Source organism: Ammodytes marinus (assembly GCF_949987685.1).
Source record: "Ammodytes marinus genome assembly, chromosome: 10".
In the NCBI taxonomy this organism is placed as follows: domain Eukaryota; kingdom Metazoa; phylum Chordata; class Actinopteri; order Uranoscopiformes; family Ammodytidae; genus Ammodytes; species Ammodytes marinus.
Window position 1 is genome coordinate 20,916,996 of NC_137214.1, and position 14,769 is coordinate 20,931,764.

The window sequence follows — 14,769 nt, forward strand, 5'->3', positions numbered from 1 at the left end:
TCGTTTTATTACGATTATATTGTTTTCATGATCGAGGGAAGCCAAAATCGTAATCGAAATTGAATTTCAATTTATCAGCCAGCCCTAATTTACATGGACATTAATCTTTTAAATGTATATTTTAACTCTTAAACTGATGCCTGCCGAGATAAACTTTAAATAAGGGCCGACACATTCAAATATCTAAAAGATTAACAGGGGAAATCATGCATCATCTCTCTTCTGTAATTTATTGTCATCTGCCAACAATTTGCTACCAAATAACAGATCACAGTCATGTAAATACATAAAGAGATAAAAACACTTATTTATCTCTTATAAAATCTGGCTATCATAACAGATTGCTATAGAGGTAAATAGCATGTTTAGATCAGAGTGAGCCGAGTATTGTCACTCGGCGTGGAAGAATGTTGTGACTCACACCTGAATATAGGACCAGGTAGATGATGATGACACAGTCCAGTTTTAAGGAAACATGAAACAAAACCTTGTGAGAGCTCTACTTAGGATTTTGAGAGGAAAGCCAGCATGAGCGAGGGATGAGGTAGGATGAGTAAGGCATGGATTTATCAACTGCAGTGCCAATAGGTATATTCATATCATATGGGTGTGCTCCAGGAGCAGTGAAAGATAAAAGTTAACCTTAAATAAATGCATTCCTGCTCTGCAGTTTTAGTGCAAATCAATCTAGTCTAAAAACATTACATGTCATAAAATACATTATTCTCTTTATTTCCCAATTTTACTCTTAGTTCTTTCTGTCGGTCCCATGTGTTGAGGGTGTACCAGCAAAACACATATGCAAAAAAACAAAACATAAATGCAAGGAATATTTCCATTAAGACAGGTATATTCATAGCTCATGATGGTTATATTCCTGGCTCAGTCTGAGGAATGTTTAATGTCGCTCTTCCTGTGAGGCACTTTGATGGGGGTTTACTCATTTCCTTCCTAAGATGACACATTCACTGACAGTCCTACTCAAAAGCAATAACCAGGTCCTCTTCAATACCCCACACAGTACTCACATAAGTGATTACAAATTCCACAGCTATTGTATAATAAAGGCTACACTCTATGGAAAGTGTGTGACTCTAGGGAAGGTCTCTGTTTTTGTTTCCTGTATTCTGCATCTCTTTAAAGAGAGAGGGCAGCCCACTCTGGCAAGGACTTGAACCACATCTTGCACCTCCGCCCTGCCTGTGAATGGAGCTTTCTTTACCCAACCTGCCAAGAGACAGAACTGATTTACCACCAATGATCACAAATGAAAAGAGCAGCCCTGTTTAAAGTATTCACCTCTCTTCCAACCCTCTGAGCAGCCCTTTGTCCCGAGGCCTGCGGCTGAATCTGACACAGGGCCATGGTCCTTCCTGTACAAAAAGGTCAACAAAACTCTTAACATCTCCCTGGATGTGTTTTTTGTGTATACATACGTTCTCTTTGGTCAAATGTGAGACCTCACTGGAGGGACCGCGAGATCTTCTGGCCGACTGACAACACAAACACAGTCGTAAAGCAGCGCGGATGGTTTATTTCTTCTGCACTGTGGAATGCTCCCCGAAGTCAGACAACGATGGCTCTGCTTACTGACTCCCTAAGTAAATGCCATTTTGCGGCGTCATTTAGACGATTGGATGTGTATTTGTATGAATGCAACAGAATAATTTGAAACTTCATCATGAAATACAATTGTTGATTTTATGAGAGGTTACATGCCAAGAACTATTTTCTGTGCTGAAAGGGGAAGGCGAGGCACTCTTTGAGCTGGAAATGAATTCATTATATAACACTTTGATGAGTGTTAAAACCAATTTGAACACGTTTTTGCGAGAAACTAAATGCACAACACTAAACCAAAAAGCACATTCGACAAATGCCTCATGCTGCCAAACATAATAAAATCCCTCTGTCCTCTCAAGAGTTTTCAGTATTGATTGTCTCTGTGTCTTGAAGCCTGTGTTAAAAGAGCAAGGACAACATATTTAATTAGCTTACCTACCCCTTTCTAGAAATTGGCTTAGTTAGACGAGCTGATTTATGTCCATATTCATGTATGAGTTGTCGTCTGTGAGGCTGCATGTTGAGCCTCACTTTGGATGAGTTGAAGACCATAATCCTCGCTGAACACTATAATTTACCACCATGCAGTCTGACAGCCAGGCAAATTACAGGTCTACCGTGTCTGTATCTGTAACACCTTGGGTGCTGCACTGCAGTAACATGATTCTGAACACGGCGGACTGGCCTCTTTCCTCCTGAGGTGATGCCCTTCGGTATGTGGCATGCCCCTGCCACATTTTTATAGACTTGAGATTTTAATTTTCAAATACAGACCCTGACTTGTCAGTTTCTCCTTTTTAATTGAAGGGTATTTCAATTAAGTCTTAATTTAACTTTAGTCAGAATAAATGCTGTGGAATTCTTGGCACGTCTTGTCTGAGGGGCAAAGGCCTCAGACAAGACGGGGATTTTTTTATAACACACTGCTTATAGACCTGCATGCCAAGGATGACTTTGCAAGTACCTGCTGCCACAGCTTTCCTTGTGAACTGTTATCTGGACATTTGGATGTGAAATCTTTCTCTAATAGTTCCAGACCTCCCTGGCATAGCATGATTATAGCAGGTAATGCTTTATTTGAATTGATAGCGAATACAGCACAACTGGCATACTACACTGAGTAGTTTATTGTGCAGGTGAGTGGAAACATGTGCTGGTAGGGCTAAATGAGGTCGTCGGCAGGTCAATTGGTGTAATAAGGAACTAAATCATAGGAAACAGGAATTGAGGAAATGTGATGCTGTGTGGTGCAGGGAGCTCCAGCTCCAGGTCTAAAAATCACCCACTGTTACTTTGAAGACTAAACGTGTATTGTCCTAAATAAATTGTTTTAAGTTGAAGAAAAGGCTACTTTTATTAATATATTATATCATTGCGGAACCCTTTTACGACATTAAAGACATATAACCTAACCTATTAAACTTAAAGGCAGAACATGGAATGGACCATATAGCACAAATCGAGGGATTTTTGGATTATTACATGCTCTACCTTATAACCCTAACTTCAGAAATCGGTCAATGGACCGTTTGAAAGAAGTTCATACTATGTATGTACGGTTGGTTCTGCTTGATCAGTCTATTCCTGGCTTAACACTCTGTTATTTCATTCCTCTTTTGGAATTTTTCTTCAGTTGGATGAAATTTTCAGTCATCTGTGCAGCTGCAAGAAGCTCCATGATATATAGTGACCGCTCTAAGAGCTCCATTATGGAATACAGTGAGTGTATGCATACACGTAGGACCAGGTGCACAGCCTTATGACTCAGTCTCTTCATCAGTCATCATCTTAATGAGCTGCTGCCATTCAAAATCAAAAATACAGCAACATTTATCTTTAACATCTGTTGTGTTCTGCTTAGACGTTCATATAATCTATGTCTTTGTGCAGGTGCTTTGATGGCTTTATCAGCATGCACCTCTAAAGCTGAGCCTTGCTGTAAAGACCCTCTTAAGTTTAAAAGTAAATTGGTGACACAGCCTGATTGAACAGAAAATTATATTTATCCTTGCTTTAACGCTGTGCTGTTTTCTCTGTCCTGTCCTGTCATGCCATGTCTGAATAACGTTGCCAGGAACATTATTGTGAGCGAAAGTCACATGTCTGAATGACAAGATGCCACTTGGATAGATGAAGCCAGCAATGTTAAGTATTTCATGTTTGAAAAAGGCATAGTGTTTCAGATGTATTCATGTTTGCCCAACCCTTCACCTCATTCGCCCATTCAGTTGCACCACAACAGGTTTGACTGGAAAAGCCCTTTTACATCCCATCAGAAATTCAGCAAGAGGCGTGTTTGGGCATGAGTGTTTTGTTGTGCTTTGCCTCTAGCATCACATAGATTAATTGCTACAGTGTAACACTTTCAGTGACTCGTCTGGTGGTCGTACAGCAGGATATATACAGTGCACGTAAAGTGTAGCTGCTAATCTGAAATGATTTTCTCCTGCAACAAGTTATCTTTTCACAGTTGAATTAGTGCCCCATTAGTCAACGCTTCTCGGGGCCCGGCTTTGTCTTTTCTCCCTTGTGAGTAAGCCACATTTATCCAACATCAAAGGGAAAGTTGTATCTCCATTCGCCTTGTTAGAGTAGAAATTAGAGCGTGTATGTAAAACGAGGAACGTAACACTATTTCTCAAAGCTTAAATAACAGTGCTCTTTTCAAAGGACTGTTGTTTGCAGATCGTTGGAGCTGACTCTCGTCCACATACTTGTGTTTAGGAGGTTGGCGCTCTTGTGTTTTTTTGGAGCCGGGAACGCTGCAGCTGTCTAACAGACGTTAGTGGAGCACGGGTTTACTGGAGAGCCTGAGGAGAGGGAAGCGAGGCTTGGGTTTCTGTTTTCTTTATGGATCAGATGACCTAAGATGGTGTCTCGCAAAGAACGTGCGAGACACTGCCATTCTGAAGTCCCGTTTGATGAGCTTGGTCCTCTTACTCCTCAACTCATGCACACGCGGCCTCATTTGTCATCTGAAAAATTAATCTAGAAGGCAAACAGTCCCTCTTTTGTACACGGGGCTCTGTCTCTTGTGGCTGGTATCCAGTTCTGTAACGAGCAGCAGCTGGCTCAGAGGCCTGTAGTCGGGAGCTGCATCCCTCTGATGAATGTGTCATTTGTTGCTTGTTTAGCAGTCGCTTTTGTTCAGACTCTGAACCATCCCCTCATACATAGCCTGAGCACTAACAATACTCAGCTACAGTTTGTGTAGCTCACATATAATGATGCAAAACCAAGGCCTTCATAACTATTGGGTTTTGAAAAAGAAGAAAATGGCTCTTGGAAGGAATTTGAACATTTGTAGTACTTTAATAGTAGTTCATGTTTCACCACAGTCATCAACCACATGTTGGATGGCATTGTTTGAGTGATTTATCTGCAAGAGTATGATTGGTAATAATGCCATGACTTCACAGTCGACATCTGAGCCTTTGGAAGTGATGACTAAAGTGGAAATTGTAAGTGCAGTAACTAAAATAAGAGGTATTTTTGGTGTGTCCTTTCCTAATCGATTGTTTTATTTCTTGCACATATAAATAGATTTCCATTCTTTATAAAAAAAAAGAAGGCTTTTGTTAATCCAGGCCAAGTGCTATATTTCATGGTGGCTGCAGTCAAATGTCGGTCTTCTCTTCCAGCTTCCCTAGTTGCTGTACCTTAATAGTACCTAAATAATTGGTGTGTCAGCTACCATGGAATGTAGGAAAAACTGTTTATCATGAACTACAGCACAGGAGCATTTTTGCTTTTGTTCCCCTTAGAGAAATATTCATGGTAGAGTTACATCTCCAGAATTTTTTTTCATAGTCCCTCTGTAAATAGAACAAATCGACACCAAAACAACATTTTAAATTACACACTTTGTTGAAGTCGCTGGCTGAGTGAAAAAACTTTTGCTTTTGGGTCCCCTTTTCTCCCTGTTTTACTTTTTTTTACTTGTTTTTTCCCCTTTATTGGCCTCTTCCCCCTCTCAGCCAGCTGGTTTCCTGTCAAAACTGGAACAAACCCAGAATGTCCAAAGAAGGATTGGGTCCAGAAGGAGTAGGAGGACCAGTCTGTGACGTAAGAGCATCAGAGAGTCACACAGATAGGCAGGGGATCACAGTGGATCTTTAACATAAATTGTAATGCAAACAAAATAGTATGTGCCTATGTTGAATGAGGCATTTGTGCTTGTGTGTTAGCCTGAAAAGCAGATTTGTAAAATACCAATTAGGGGGGAAGGAAGCATGTACACCACCACATCTGGCCTTCAAGCTAACAACAGAAAACACTAAGAACTTGACATTAATCTAAAGGCCAAAGAAAATCAGGAGAGGAGGAGTGAGACATTCTCAGATGTATGCACAATAGGCTGTATGTTTAATGTTTGAAATTCGAGCCATAAGACTAAGGAGGACACTAAGAACAGTAGTGTACATTAGGATAATGTGGTACTTCCAAGTGTTTTTGTATCTTTTGATATAAACTTAAAATAATCTGTTACTCATAATGACTCATGGTGACTAATATTCACAAAATGTTTAATGGTTAACAGTACTCAAAGGCAGAAGTGCTTGAGTGTTTTTACATTACTTACCTATAGCTTCTATGCATGATTATCCTGTATCTGTTTCTTGTAAAGTGATGTCTCCAGCACTACAGCGGGAGTTGGTACAGGGGCTCATAGAGCTGGCAAAGGAGGGTGGAGGGAGGGTGGAAAATGTCACTGAAAACAATGACGGACTGAAAGTGGGTCAGGGTCATTGAGTTTTTGCAATAACTGGGCAATTAAATAGTACAATAGTTGAGATTGATACTTTACAGCTTGTCTTATACAATAACATCTACATTTATTGACATGAGTATTCAGAAAAAGAGAAATATGGAGTTTTTTTCAAATTAGATTTTGTGTTTACATGTATCAGCTTTTGTTACAGTTTTCACAAATGCTTTATTGTTGTAATTTGTACTTAGAACAAAGTCGGATCAAAGAGTGGAAGTTGTGAGAATTATGAGAATCAAAATCAGTCCTTCCAGTTTACTATAGTTAACTATCAAGCTATATAATTAAACATAGTCAGTATCTGGGTTGTAAATGCCTTAATTTGTCCATTTTACAGTTTGGAGTGTAAGAAAGGCCTCAAGGACAAAGCAAACGCAGATTGTTGTGAGGCAGTTACTGGAGGCTTGCTTATCTTAAACAAACTGAGAAGCTGATGAGAAAGAAAACCCACAGCTCCTTCTGTTTACCCGAATTTGTTGTCCAAACTGTCAGTTCCTGCTTGGGAACTCTTGTTAAAGTCATCAGGTTTGTTATCTGGACTCCAGGTGCAATGAACGCTGGCCCTGCAAGGAGTAAGATTTCACATCCTTTTCTAAGTTTTCTTTGTATAATCAAAAGATACCAAATAACAGTTGAAGATGAAAGGCCCAGGTGCTCAATTTTGTCGATGCTTTCAACAAAACTTTTGAACAGTATTTTCTTATTCAGTACATCAAATGTTCAGTCATTAATGAGATGCCTTTAAAATTCAAAACTTGAATTACCTTACTTTAAAAAGGTCAGTGTGTATTAGTCCACATCCATCCATGCATGTACTCCCCCCCCCCTTTTTTTTTAAATGAAAGAACAACAACTGCTTTTCCCATAGTAGGAAGACCGTTAGTCTTTGAAAAATGCAGCACGTCAATAACCCTGAGAGTGCCTCTGGGTTACTGGGACAGCAAATCACCAAAGAATCATGGGAACTGTAAATATAAGTATGCAGAAATACTCTCTTTGCCCTCTGGCTGCAGTCCACACAGACCATGAATAGATTGTTTTAGCATGGGGGAAATTCACTTAATGCACTTAATGCATTAGCTGAGGCCATAATGGATCCCTCTCTACATGTCTCTGAGAGGAATTCCTAGTAAATGTCATTCATTCATCTTTTTTCTTTTGGAAGGATTTCTAAAGGTCTGTGCTGTGAGCATGTAGCACACAACTGCAAATTTTCTCCTACTGATAAAGTGTGAATAGGCTGTACAGTCAATTGATGAACTTAAGTGTTGCAAGGAATTACATATATGTTGTACGCGTAGTTATCTTTCTTTAAGGCTTTCGGTTGGTACTGGTTTTGGAACTTTTTAGTTCTTCTTGTTATTAGTATACATACATTTGGATGTAACAGTACCCCAAAGTCATTTACTCAAATTATTGCTCTTTTTATCCAAACACATGTACACCCTGTTGCTGTTTATGCCATTGTTTCTGCATCAAACACAGTATAGTTTCTGATTGCTACGATTTAGTTTTTGTTCAGGGTTAAACAGATTTCAAACTTCTGCTGATCTTTTCTGCTTCCAGCAGCCAGAGGGGTAGTGTTCTCAATTCCTCTGGAAGGGTTTTGTCTTTAACACTGCATTACTGTTAACTATTGGATGTCTTTCAATAATTAGGTTGAGCTACATTTCATTTCCTAAGTTACAAAATCAGTGGATAAATACTAGAAATTAATTAAGTCAGACTCAACATAATAACTCAAGGGGTACTGTGTAACGCTACTGTGTAATACATATTTTTCATTCAGGTATTTATACATTTTTCTTAAAACTTGTTTTAGCCGCTTGATGACTTCTACATATTATCCGTTTGTCAACAGACTCCTCTAATGTCCATTTATTTTCTTTCAGGATTCCGCAAAATCAGCCTTGATGATCTGCGCAAGGCTTACATCGTCAAGGATGTCCAACAGTACATCCTTCACCGGCTGGACCAGGAGGAGGCCCTGAGGCAGCACCTGACCAAGGAGACAGCTGAGATGCTCAACCAGCTTCACATCAAAAGCAGTGGTTGCTTCCTCTACTTGGAGCGTGTGCTGGATGGCGTAGTGGAGAACTTCATCATGCTTCGTGAGATCCGGGACATACCTGGAACTCTCAATGGTCTCTACCTGTGGCTCTGCCAGAGACTATTTGTCAGAAAACAGTTTGCCAAAGTCCAGCCTATCCTTAATGTTATCCTGGCAACTTGCAGGCCACTCACAGTCAAGGAGCTGTACCATGCCGTCTGGACAAAAAACATGACACTGACCATGGAAGAGTTTCAGAAAAAGATGGACATTCTCTCCAAATTGTTGGTTGAAGGCCTGGGAAGCACTAAAATACTTTTTCACTACAGTTTTGCAGAGTGGCTACTGGATGTTAAGCATTGCACCCAGAAGTATTTGTGTAATGCAGCAGAGGGACATAGGATGTTGGCAATGAGTTACACTTGCCGAGCAAAGCAACTCAAACCACTCGAAGTGCAGGAATTTGCACTTCACCTTGTCAATTCAAATCTTCAGATTGAGCCATTTAATCTGGCTCTTTGGATGGTTTGGAATGGGACTCCTGCTAAAGACTCTTTGAACACTTCCATACCCAGAGAACAGGAGGTCCTGCAACTTTTGGTCAAAGCTGGAGCTCATGTTAACAACGAGGATGACCATGCGTCATGTATTGTACAACAGGCCCTGGAAAGAGAAGACTCAATACGGACATTACTTGACAATGGGTCATCTGTGAACCAGTGTGACTCCAGTGGAAGAACTCTGCTGGCTAACGCTGCGTACAGTGGAAACCTTGATGTGGTCAACCTGCTCATATCTAGAGGGGCAAACATGGAACTAGAAGACAACCATGGACAAACAGCACTTACTCTTGCTGCCAGACAGGGCCATACGAAAGTGGTCAACTGCTTAATTGGTTGTGAGGCCAACATAAACCACACAGATCATGATGGATGGACAGCCTTGCGCTCAGCAGCTTGGGGTGGACATTCAGAGGTGGTTTCTGCTCTGCTTTATGCTGGTGCCAAAGTGGACTGTGCTGATGCTGATGGTAGAACTGCTTTGAGAGCTGCTGCCTGGGGAGGCCATGAAGACATTGTTTTAAACCTTCTGCAGCATGGGGCTGAGGTCAACAAGGCAGACAATGAAGGAAGAACAGCTCTCATTGCTGCAGCATACATGGGACACAGAGAAATTGTTGAGCACCTGTTGGACCATGGGGCCGAAGTTAATCATGAAGATGTCGATGGAAGGACTGCCCTCTCAGTCGCTGCTCTCTGTGTTCCTGCCAGTAAAGGCCACGCTTCTGTTGTGAGCCTTCTGATTGAAAGGGGAGCAGAGGTTGACCACTGTGATAAAGACTGCATGACTCCTCTCCTTGTCGCGGGCTATGAAGGACATGTGGATGTGGTTGATCTGCTTTTGGAAGGTGGGGCTGATGTGGATCACACAGACAACAATGGTCGCACTCCCCTGCTTGCTGCTGCATCAATGGGCCATGCCTCTGTTGTCAACACATTACTTTTCTGGGGGGCTGCTGTTGATAGCATTGACAGCGAGGGAAGGACTGTACTAAGCATTGCATCTGCTCAGGGTAATGTCGAGGTGGTCAGAACTCTGCTGGACAGAGGTCTGGATGAAAATCACAGAGATGATGCAGGCTGGACCCCGCTTCATATGGCCTCATTTGAGGGCCACCGCCAAGTGTGCGATGCCCTAATTGAGCAAGGTGCTCGTTGCACAGAGGTAGATAACGATGGTAGAATACCGCTGATATTAGCTGCACAAGAGGGACATTATGACTGTGTGCAAATTCTTCTGGAAAACAAGTCATGCATTGACGAGAGGGGATATGATGGGAGGAATTCTCTCAGGGTGGCTGCACTAGAAGGCCACAGGGATATTGTTGAACTGCTGCTGAGCCACAGTGCTGATATAGATTGCAAAGATGCAGATGGACGCCCAACACTCTACATATTGGCACTTGAAAATCAGCTGGCCATGACAGAGTTTTTTGTGGAAAATGGAGCAAATGTGGAAGCTTGTGACACTGAGGGAAGAACAGCCCTGCATGTGTCCTGCTGGCAAGGGCATGTTGAAATGGTGAGACTGCTGATCAACTATCACGCAGATGTGAACGCCTGTGACAATGAGAAGCGATCTGCCCTCCAGTCTGCTGCATGGCAAGGACACACAAAGGTTGTGCAGTTTTTGATAGATAACGGCACACATGTGGATCATACGTGCAACCAGGGAGCAACAGCACTAGGAATAGCGGCTCAAGAGGGTCACATTGATGTTGTGCAAATACTTCTTGAAAATGGTGCCGACCCCAATCACGCTGATCAGTTTGGACGCACAGCAATGAGAGTGGCAGCAAAAGGTGGCCATTCAATGATCATAAAACTTCTGGAAAAGTATGGGGCCACAACTCTTAATGGCTCTAATCCCTCCCCAGTACACACAATGGAAGATAAAAAACCATTGGCTGTGACTGGTAAAATGCAGTCTCTCACTATTAAATCCAGTAGCTCTGGCAGCACCGGGGCAGGTGATTTGCAGTCATCAGGGCGTGGTCTGCCCAATGGACCTGTCCATGCATTCAGTTCGCCATCAGAATCACCCGATTCCACAGTAGATAGGCAGAAATCTTCCCTTTCAAATAATTCCCTCAAGAGTTCAAAGAACTCCTCCTTGAGAACCACATCATCCACAGCCACAGCACAGACTGTGCCAATTGACAGTTTTCATGGACTAACATTCACAGAACAAATCCAACAGCACTCACTGCCTCGCAGCCGTAGCAGACAGTCTATTGTATCCCCTTCATCTACGACGAAGTCCATTGGTCAGCAGCCATCATCTCCAGCCAATGACTTTGACTGGTCACAGTTAAAACCTAGTCTCAAGTCAATAAAGGGAAGTGGGACATCAAATAGTAAAGGAGCACTGGGGGACAAGAAAAAACTCAAGAACAGCAGCTCAACCCAAGGTCAGGTTCTTGAGTACGAAATGACACAGTTTGACAAGAGGATAGCCCTCAACAAGTCAGTAGCCAACATTGCAGTGAAGGATCCCCATTGCAAAATCATGGTTGGTGGTTCAATTCAGCAGGAAAGGGGGCAAGGCCAAGATCAATTATTTATTCAGCAGCAGAGCTGTTCTGAGAAGAAGAGGAATGGCATCATGACTAACCCCAATTATCATCTACAGGGTAATCAGGTTTTCCTGAGTAGGGTATCAGTTCCTCGGACTGCACAGAACAGAGGCCACCATGATGTTCTAGAGAACTATCCCATAGGGGACACCGAGTTTAGCCTTAAACAAGCCCTGAAACTGCAGATTGAAGGATCAGACCCTGGGTTTAACTACAAAAAGGAGACTCCATTATAGCTGGTAAGAGATAATTTTCAAAATAGTTCTCCTGTATTTTCTCTTGTTGAAAGACATCAAGCATTTGTCTCAAAGTTGAAATTGAGGTCAGGATGAAAACACGTATACAAGGATTGTCTGTTTAAAGGAGAAGTAAGTGATATTGTTTTGTTTTGATACGTGTTAAATCCCTCTATATTCATAACAGCAATCATTTAAAAAGTATGCACAGCTTATAACACAGGTCTCCCAGTCATTCAGCTTTGTAGTAATTGCCAGATAAAATTTGAGTATCATGCTCGCTTTTATCCAATCAGGAGACAGAGCGCTATAAAAAAGCAGGTATCTGTGCCTGTGAAAAATGACTCGCTGCTCTCCATCGCGGCATTATCTGACGAAGACAGCTGCGAGTTCATGTGGTGGTGACGTATGGACGAGGTAGGGGACTGTTAACAGCAGTCACTGACAGGAAGTTAGCTAAAAGGACCATATCACTTAATTCTCCTTTAAATACAATGGCTAATAGCTGACTTTTAGTTGATACTGGATTGCACTCACACAACCATCATTAGTTGGATTTACAGTAATCAGACATGCATGAAGAATGTTTAGTCTTAATAAGCAGACTTTCCATTCCAAACAAAACATTAACACAAATCATTCCTGTACTGTTTCAGATGTATTGAATGCCATTCGTCATGCAGACATTGGAGGGAATGTGCCAAAGCAACTGTTTTCATTTGCATAATAGAAACCGGATTTTTTTTTCCTTGGTGGGAGACCTCAAAATCATATCTGGGATGATTGTTGATTGCTGCCTAAGGCTTATGTGAACTGATACATCAATGTGCCTACATCTGTTACAGCCTTCTTTGTGTATTCATGCAAACTACCATTTTAATTTAATGTAATGCTATTTAATAAACAGTGTTTGCACTTTTATGAGTAAAATGACAGACATGCATTTGTTCTATTCACTTTGTATCCCATCCATGTTTTATCAAATTAATTGTTTGAGATAAACATACCAATGCTTTTTTATTATTTTATATTTTGTTTGTTTTGTCTACTTTTTCCACACTGACATCAATGTACCACAGAGTACATTGTCACAAACCAGAGGTCATAACAGTAACTGATGCCATGGTATGAATTTAAGCGCATTGATAGTCTGCCTTTCTAGAGACCCCAAATAATCTGTGTTAACTTTGATCTGTGTGCTAAACCTATGTTGTGTGTAATGTGTTAATAGCTATTGCAGTTTACTTCACGCGTATATACAAGCATATTTATTTTTGGAAAAAAGCCACTTTTGCTGCATTTTGTGTTGCATTACGCTCTACCATGGTGCTGTGATCTGAAGTTGCTTGCAGTTATTTTGGACTCCCTATTTTGTTGGCTTTGTGCTTTTGTGTATTATTACAAATACCTAAGAAAGAGGGAAGTTTTTTTTAAATGTAAAAAAAAAAGTTAATTTTGTCCCTATGGGATTCTTTGGTTGCTTGTGTGTTTTTCTGTGCATAAAAAAATATTTAAATAACCCGTTGTGTACTGTCAGCAAAGGTTTGGTGCTAAATGCAGCGACGTCAATTGAAAGTGGTGAATTAAAGAAATGCTTTTGTCCGCTGTTACATGTATAACCTACTGCAATGCAAGAAACAAAATTCAAGCTTTGTTTCCTTCTTGTCATGCGGTTAATTTCCAGTAACTCCTACTGGATTTTTCAGGGGCATGACACAAAGCAGCTCAAAGGGGTTCAGCCATTATGACAACTCATAGTTGTGAATGATGTTTGAAATGCAGAGTTGTAAAGCCAAAGTTGAAACGACAGAACTCTGTCGCACTTCTTCCCTGTGAGAAGCTGAATATCAGATGAACAGGACTTAACCCCCAGGGGAGATGGAGGGGAGGAGGTGCTCGACTGTGACGCAGAGGGAACCAAAACATCTGTTTCTCATGAACTGTATGGAGCTGCGTTAGCATTTACAGGCTGTGTCATATTTTTGCAGGTTTTTCATACTGTCAACACTGAGCTATTTTTTGCCAAGAACTGGGATCAGGGGGAGTAGAAACCTTTGCATGCACAAGCCCTAGTGGAAGCTCCTCAGTACTACAGTGCTACAGTAACTCAAACAAATGCCATTAAGGGTCAACAGAAGGATTCAAGGCAGGGTCGGGTCTAGAAACGATGTTGGAAAACAAACTGTATAGTCTTTCTAAGCAGTTATCTTGTTCGTCTTAACTGTGTTTTGTCTTTCATCTTTGATTTGACTGTCTGATTGGATTGTAAATAGCTTACCATGTACATTCAATTTTCATTTAAAAAATAATTCCTGTATTATATGAAGTGGAATTTTCTGATGTATATTAAAGTGCTTAATAAACATATTTGCTTTACTGCTGAAAATGAAATATTTTGCACATTTCTTCAACCACAAATGAAGCTAGATATAAACAGAATACACAGAATTAAGGGTTCAATAAACAAATGTCAGTCTATGGCCTTGACATTAGTCAGGAGGACCGCTATACAGTTATACTGAATTACATTTTTATAAGGGCAAAATATTCTTAAATTCATGATGGGATTGGCAACTTCTGGAAATCAAAGTGCAGTGACTGATTCATTTTTCCTCACAGATATTCCCATCTCAGTTTTCCCTTTTTTATTGTTTTGCATCCATCGGCCCATTATATCCACCAAAGTGTTTTTTTTCCCGGCATTTATGCTTCACAACCACAAGCTATGCTGTTAATACCTACCTCACTGTTGGTCATTTCATGGTGGAGGGCCAAACCAGGACACTGCAGGCATCACAACACATGGATCAAGCTGAAGTGGAACACACGAGCGAGCCAAGTGCTATCACCGCCCCCCTTCCCTCCGGTTCATTCAGTTCATTTCAGTCAAACAGGAGCTGCAAGACTAATCAAAAACAAAGATGAAGGTTTTAGGTTGTAATACACATTTTAAGAAATCTCACTGCATAACATACTTTGTATATTGAATTACTTGGTTGTCATTGATGTAAATCAT

General features: G+C 41.0%; 1 protein-coding gene across 2 annotated transcripts in view; it reads left to right on the forward strand.

The window, feature by feature from the left end:
• Positions 1-14,133, forward strand: part of ankrd50 (ankyrin repeat domain 50) — a 41,039-nt gene extending 26,906 nt beyond the window's left edge. The window contains exons 4-6 of one of the 2 annotated variants that reach the window (XM_080035780.1): positions 8,224-11,453; positions 11,574-11,756; positions 12,410-14,133. In XM_080035780.1, the coding sequence (XP_079891906.1) occupies positions 8,224-11,453; positions 11,574-11,753 (3,410 nt within the window). In that variant the 3' untranslated portion in view covers positions 11,754-11,756; positions 12,410-14,133. Of the gene's footprint in view, positions 1-8,223; positions 11,757-12,409 lie in introns of both variants that reach the window. The other variant, XM_080035779.1, reaches the window with a different exon arrangement.
• The last annotated feature ends 636 nt before the right edge of the window (positions 14,134-14,769 follow it).